Below are 6597 nucleotides of genomic sequence, written 5' to 3'. Positions count from 1 at the left end.
TAGACAGAGAGGCAGGCAGAGAGAGAGAGAGAGGGAAGCAGGCTCCCTGCTGAGCAGAGAGCCCGATGCAGGACTCGATCCCAGGACCCTGAGATCATGACCTGAGCCGAAGGCAGCGGCTTAACCACTGAGCCACCCAGGCACCCAGGTCTTTTCATTTTAGATCCGACCCCAGTCAAGAGTAAGGAAAAGCGAATAGAAGCCAAGAGAAGGGGCACCTGGGTGGCTCAGTCCAGATGTCAAATTTTTTAAATAAAAAGTTGGGAATGAAAATAATAAAAAATACAACATTAATGAAGAAAATGTCACACATTTCTTTAAATATTTTACTATAATCATATACAACTATGCATTGATATTATTTATTTATACTTTACAAAAAGCAGTTATTCAACAGTTGGTCAAGCTGAAATTAACTACTTTAAATATATTATTTAACTTTCAGTGCTAAGGCATGAATCTCTTCATCTTAAATATATATCAAAATAGCTTGTCACCAAAAAAAAAAAAATAGTAATTACTCAACACCTACTTTACATCATAAAGAATGAGATTCCAGGTATTATAAGGGTCATGAGTCAATATTTTAATTAAGTTAAAACTTGCAAAAATTTTTTCAATGATTTCTTCTTTGTTTTTCTTCTTTGTCTAGAATAGTCTGTTTTAAGCTCAAAGCAGCATCTTGAAATCCAGGATTTAAGTCCAATACCTTCTTGAAATCTTCCAAAGCATCATCAAAGTATCCTGTACCAGAACCAAAAAAATGAAAAAGAATAATAAAACTGAGTATTTCTATATATTATTCATAACAAAGTTCACATACACGTGCTTTTGTATTGATGAGCTTTCAACCATATCTAGTAAAGGATTTTTTTTCTTCTTAATAATGATATATGGATGTGTATATCAAAGTAATTTTGCATGACCTTACAGAATAATTAAAATTAAAATTTTAAATTAGCTTTAAATGAACCCTTAAAGTTAGCTCTGAGTTTATTTCTTGAGATTTAACAGAGAAATAGCATAAAATGTCATAAAATCTCAACAAAATCCTATCACTAAGGAACAGAAAATTGGCATTCCTTTTAACACTTTAAAAAGAAACAGTACCTACAGTCCTTTAATCTAGTCCTTTAATCTAAGGACCTAAGGATCTAAAATCCCTTCACTTTATATTGTCTTGTGTGCCCGTAAAAATTTTAACTCAGAAAAGTTCACAGGTGATCATCCGTGCTGAGCTCATTTCACAGTTGGGAATGGACAGGCACAAAGTAACGGCCCATCGGTCTCCAGGTCCAATCCTCACCCCAATGCTCCACTGTAAAGCCTACCAGAAGCCTAAAATAAATGCTTCCTCTGTTCCAGGCACTACACCCAAATTTTATGTGACATTAAGACTTGATGTCTACTACATTAGTTTTGCATTTGAGGGCTCTAATTCATAACATAAAGTCAAGGGCAAAAGGGAAAAAAGATAATTCTTACCCAGCCTATACAGTATCAACCCTCTGTTGTAATACGGAACTTCGAAAGTGGGTTGGACTTGTATGGCCGATGTGTAGTCCTCCATGGCTTCATAAAAATCAACCCTGAAGTATTTGATTTGCCCCCTGTTGTTGTAGGCAGTAGCCAAATCCTCAGGGCTGCATTTGCTTTAAACAAAGAGTTCACATTAAAAACGTGTGTTACCAAATTCCTCTCATTTCCACTTTCATTCTCTTTTGGGTATTGTCCAGCTTCGTAGCCTGTGACATGCGGTATCTACACCGGAAAAACCAAGTGAAGAAACAAAGTGCAAAGAAATGAGGCAGAGGAATCAGGGTCGCCTGGGTGGCTCAGTGGGTTAAAGCCTCTTCTTCAGCTCGGGTCATGATCCCAGGGTCCTAGGATAGAGCCCCAGGGTCCTGCATCGGGCTCTCTGCTCAACGGGGAGCCTGCTTCTCCCCTCTCCGTCTGTCTCTCTGCCTACTTGTGATCTCTGTCTGTCAAATAAATAAAATCTTAAAAAAAAAAAAAAAGAGGCAGAGGAATCAATTCTTGTTTAATCCATTTACCTACCTTATAGCGTGGCAGCACTACCCTGTCAGTCCGAAAAACACATTCATTTTATAGTATATTCAGAGCCCCGTGCATTGTCAACTTGTTTTGCAGAATGCAACATTCAGAAATTGTTCATTTTCTAAGCACACGCCAGCCAGCAGGGCAAAGAAGACAAACCAGATTCGCCCTGAGCCAGGAGGTAAAGCCAGCCCAGAGCTCCAGTTTGCAATGGATGTATCACAAAATGAATCATCAATGTTATTCTCAAATTTTTAAGTGATCCCACCAAAAATGAGATTTTAAATCATGTTTCACCAGTAAAGAAATACAAGCTGACCAAAAGTGAAGACTCAACATGCTGTTGCCCAAGGAGGGGATGCAGCTTCCCTCCCTCTCATCTTAGCTACGATCGCCCCAGCAAGGCCACACTGGTCTCCTGTGAGGAGGACATCGGGGCTCAGGCTCATTCTGGGGATCCTGTGTGCCGAAGGGACTCTGCTTCTGAAAGCTCCAGAGGCTTCCCCAGGAGCTGTGAGCGGGCAGGGTCTCCAGCGAGGGATCTTCGACCAGCCACCGGCGCAGCAGGTCACCCCTCCACGGCCAGACAATTCATGCAGAGAACATCAACGGACTCTGCTCCGGGTCAGAGACAATTCTGTTTCCCTTTTTTTCCTAAATGGTTCTCACAATTGAATCAAAGAGAACAGGTGCAGGCTACACTCATCTGTCATTTCTTCATTATGCCCCCTAGTACAAAGTACAGTCCTCAGAAAACATTGTGACTGCTGTCAGTGCCAGCAAAAGAGACTTCTGTTAATATCTAGATCCTTGAGATATGACAGGCACGGCAACCACTGCTACCGTAAAAGGTATGCACAGGGGTCTCCTTCAAGTCTAAGTTTACTAGCGATGGACAAAACTACTGCAGCATGCGAAAACTTGCTTCCAGGAGCTATGACAGAGACAGGGTGCAAGACCACTTCCAGACACCACTAGCACCAGGTTTGAAACTGGAGGAACAGGAGGACACACTCCCTTCAAGTCTTTCTGTTATGATACTAGGTGAACTGCTGCCCCATAAAGGGTTTTAAGAAAAATGCAGCCTCAGGACTCCAGAAAGGTTTCAGACAGTCAATTTTTAAGCTTCAAAACTTTGTTGTGAGTTTCTTATATTCAGAGATGATAAAAAGTTTGGTTTAGAATTAGATCTCATTACAACAAATTCTAAAAGCCTATTTTTCATGTGGAAACTGCTTCATATTTTAAAGATGTGGGTTAACTACTGAAGCCAAATTGTTTTTGATAATATTAAGATTTTTGTAATGATAGTATTTATCATACTAGAATTTAACTTCCTAATACAAATGTGGATTTTTTTTTACATTTGCAAGCTTTATTAAAAAAAATGGGAAGTTAGGTTTATGACTAAGGCTGCACTTTGGGATATAAAAAGAAAATGTAAACCATTCAGGCATGCAAAAATTGCAAATGCTTCTTCAAAATGGTTCAGTGACCCATTATTTTAAAAAATAAATTTAAGGGCACCTGGGTGGCTCAGTGGGTTAAGCCGCTGCCTTCGGTTCAGGTCATGATCTCAGGGTCCTGGGATCGAGTCCCGCATCAGGCTCTCTGCTCGGCAGGGAGCCTGCTTCCCTCTCTCTCTCTCTCTGCCTGCCTCTCCATCTTCTTGTGATTTCTCTCTGTCAAATAAATAAATAAATAAATAAATCTTTAAAAAAATAAAAAAATAAATAAATTTAAGCTAAAAGACCTATTTAAGGAAAAAAGTCTGAATTGACAGAATTCATTTTAAATTCATGAGTTCCTAGAAGAATTTCAGAACTATAAGGAAATTAGAAGGTTCATTCAGGCATGCTGAGCGACCTTCTAGTAAACCATGGAGGTTTTTCTTTCCTGCATTGGTAAGAAGCAGATATTACATCTACTATAAACACACATTGGTGCTCTTAGGCTAAATGTACAAAGGAGACTAGATGGTGTCAGTAAACCTATTGCTGATAAATACTTTTTGAAACCTATTAGCTAAGTTACTCTTTGAGCTTGAAATGATGGAAAACTACATTTTTATGTTTACTAATCTTTTCTTGGGATGGAGGAGGCTCAGGGGATGGTGCTACTGTCTTACTGCCTGTTCAGAAATTTCTTCTGTTACCTTGGTGTATTATCAAAACATGAAAGGAATTTTATTTTTCTGGTTTAATTCCATGAGTTTAGCAAATTGTGCCTTGGGGCCTCTGGGTGGCTCAGTCATTAAGTGTCCGCCTTCAGCTCAAGTCATGATCCCAGGGTCCTGGGATTGAGCCCCCCATCAGACTCCCTGCTCAGCCGGGAGCCTGCTTCTCCCTCTCCCAGTTCCCCTGTTTGTGTTGCTCTCTCACTGTCTCTCTCTGTCAAATAATTTTTTTAAAAATCTTTGGAAAAAAAATCGTAAGTCTCATACAAGCTGGCATGCTGTCAAGAAAAACCAAATCCTTGAAGGGAGAGAAGAGTCATGGTGCAGACCATTCAAAACCGTCAAAAAGCTGTTCATTCTACTCCTCTGTTTTCTCCTTCTGGTCCACATCACTCCATCAACAAAAACAAAGGCAAAACTGGGAGGACCATCAAATGCTACACATCCAGGCATAAACCTAAGGCTCTCTGGACAAGCAGGTATTAGCAGGTGAAGTCGCTAATATCACAAAAAGACATTATCAGCTTTCTCATCGAGGTACACGGCACCACCTAACATATGATCGCCATAATACTGGATCTGAACCGGATCAAACCTCAGGAGTTCACTACCAACTTACAAGCAGTGTAGGAGACAAGGGACTGTATTAAATGACATCAGGGGGATGACTTCAGCAAATCCAAAATACGGGGAACTCTCAAAACACAGGGCTGGCTTCCTCGACAAAGTTCACGGGGGGGAAAAAAGGAAGGGGAGCCTTACAGACTTGGTGTGCATCCTGACTGGAACCAACTGCTAAAAAACCCATCAGCCACACAAAAACGTTATTAATCAATCAGGAACCCACACTGACTTCATATTTCTTAGTAAGGAATCATGTAATAATAATGATACTGTGGTTGTTTCCGCAAGAATCCTTAATATTGAGAAATGCATTTTTTGAGATATCCATGGATGACTGTGGGATGAAACGGTAATATTTAGGCCGAGTGATATCCTCCCCCACTACACACACACACACACACACACACACACGAAAAACGAAACACCCTTGCGGTGATGTGGCGGCCGGAGTAGCGGTCCCGGGTCCTAGCGAATCACCTCGGCGTCTCCAGGTCTCAGACACCCGCCCGTTTAAATGTCAGGTGGAAAAGCCCTATCCGCTCTAAGTCGTGGGTCAGAGTGAGTAACGTAGGAGAACCCCCGGGGTGGGGGGCGGCACGCGGAAAGACAAACGCTCCGCCCCGCGCATCTCCGGCCCGGGGGAGCTCAGGCGGCGGAACCGTGGACCTGACATCCCCAGCCACCCACGTGCCGGAGGCGCCGCGACCCCACTTCTCGCGATAGGTACCTGCCGGGCGCCGCTCCCCCGGAGCCTGCACAGGCGCACTGGCGAATGAAAGCGGAGTACAGCGCCTCGGCCTCGGCGTAGTCGCCTTTCTCGAAGTGAGCTTGGGCGAGTGCCAGCGTCGCGTGGCTTTGTTGCCCTGGCTGCCTATCCATAGCGGCCGGAGGCCTAGCGTTCCGTGTAGAAAGGGGGGTTGACTTCTGGGCGTTTAGACGGGGCACCACAGAGCCACTTCCGCACTCCCGGAATTTAATTTGACCGCAAAACCTCGGCGCTTAGCGAAGGGGGCAGTTTGTACCTTCGGAGGACCCGTCATCTCGCGAGATCAAGCTCACGGCGCGGGCGGGGAACTCGGGCGGCCGGGGAGAGCCTGGACCGACCCTTTTGAAATGCGGGGCCGTTATTGCTGCCGGTCCCGCCTGCTTCCTTTTCCAGAGAGCAGTGGACTGATGGGCCCAAACTGGTTTCCGTGTGGGTCGACTGATGTTGCGAAGAGCTTGCCCTTTGTCACAGCGAGTTGTTGGGGGAGGGAGCCTTACGATGCCAGAGCAAGCTTGGCTTCTTACGAATGGCTCAGGGGCCCGCAGATTCTAACGCCCCTCGGGGTTCCAGCGTCCGCTCTTGGCAAGACCTCTGGGAGAGGGTGGCTGGGTGACTCTGAGACACTGTAGAAATCCCTCAGCTTAGCTGTCCGAATCAGATGACCGTTTATTAGCTCCCAGAGCCTAGACTGCACACTTCTCAGTCCTCCGGAACAGTGTAGGGATCCATTAAATAATATTTTGTGCTGACGGTCTGTTATGTTAGTTTACATTCCCTGGCCGTTATTGCCAAAAGGAAACCCAGACAGTGATTTATTAAGTGCAGTATTTTAAAGTAGTAATTATGTAAAAATCCAGAGAAGGAGATTACCAAAACAATTCTACTTAAAATAGCATCAAAAAGAAATAAAATATTTAGGAATTAACCAAGAAAGTGAAAGACTAGTACAATGTAAACTACAAAACAGTGCTGA

At 43.4% G+C, this 6597-nt stretch overlaps 1 protein-coding gene across 1 annotated transcript; it reads right to left on the bottom strand.

The window, feature by feature from the left end:
* Nucleotides 1-562: 562 nt before the first annotated feature.
* On the bottom strand, nt 563-5972 carry TTC32 (tetratricopeptide repeat domain 32). The gene is made up of 3 exons (XM_059132580.1): nt 5586-5972; nt 1486-1652; nt 563-744 (listed from the first exon to the last, which is right to left on the bottom strand). Exons 1-3 carry the CDS (start codon nt 5735-5737, stop codon nt 617-619), a joined length of 447 nt encoding a protein of 148 aa, XP_058988563.1. The 5' UTR covers nt 5738-5972; the 3' UTR covers nt 563-616.
* Nucleotides 5973-6597: the final 625 nt, after the last annotated feature.

The sequence above is a fragment of the Mustela lutreola genome, chromosome 9 (assembly GCF_030435805.1).
Source record: "Mustela lutreola isolate mMusLut2 chromosome 9, mMusLut2.pri, whole genome shotgun sequence".
In the NCBI taxonomy this organism is placed as follows: Eukaryota; Metazoa; Chordata; class Mammalia; order Carnivora; family Mustelidae; genus Mustela; species Mustela lutreola.
This window is presented reverse-complemented; position numbering and strand designations above follow the sequence as displayed.

Bases quoted from the DNA above. Each gene is read 5' to 3' on its own strand.
- TTC32 (XM_059132580.1), bottom strand. From the start codon at position 5,737: ATGGATAGGCAGCCAGGGCAACAAAGCCACGCGACGCTGGCACTCGCC. The intron at 1,653-5,585 runs GTACCTATCGCG...CTTTGTTTAAAG, and splicing joins GGGGGAGCGGCGCCCGGCAG to CAAATGCAGCCCTGAGGATT. The intron at 745-1,485 runs GTAAGAATTATC...GTTCTGGTACAG, and splicing joins GTTGATACTGTATAGGCTGG to GATACTTTGATGATGCTTTG.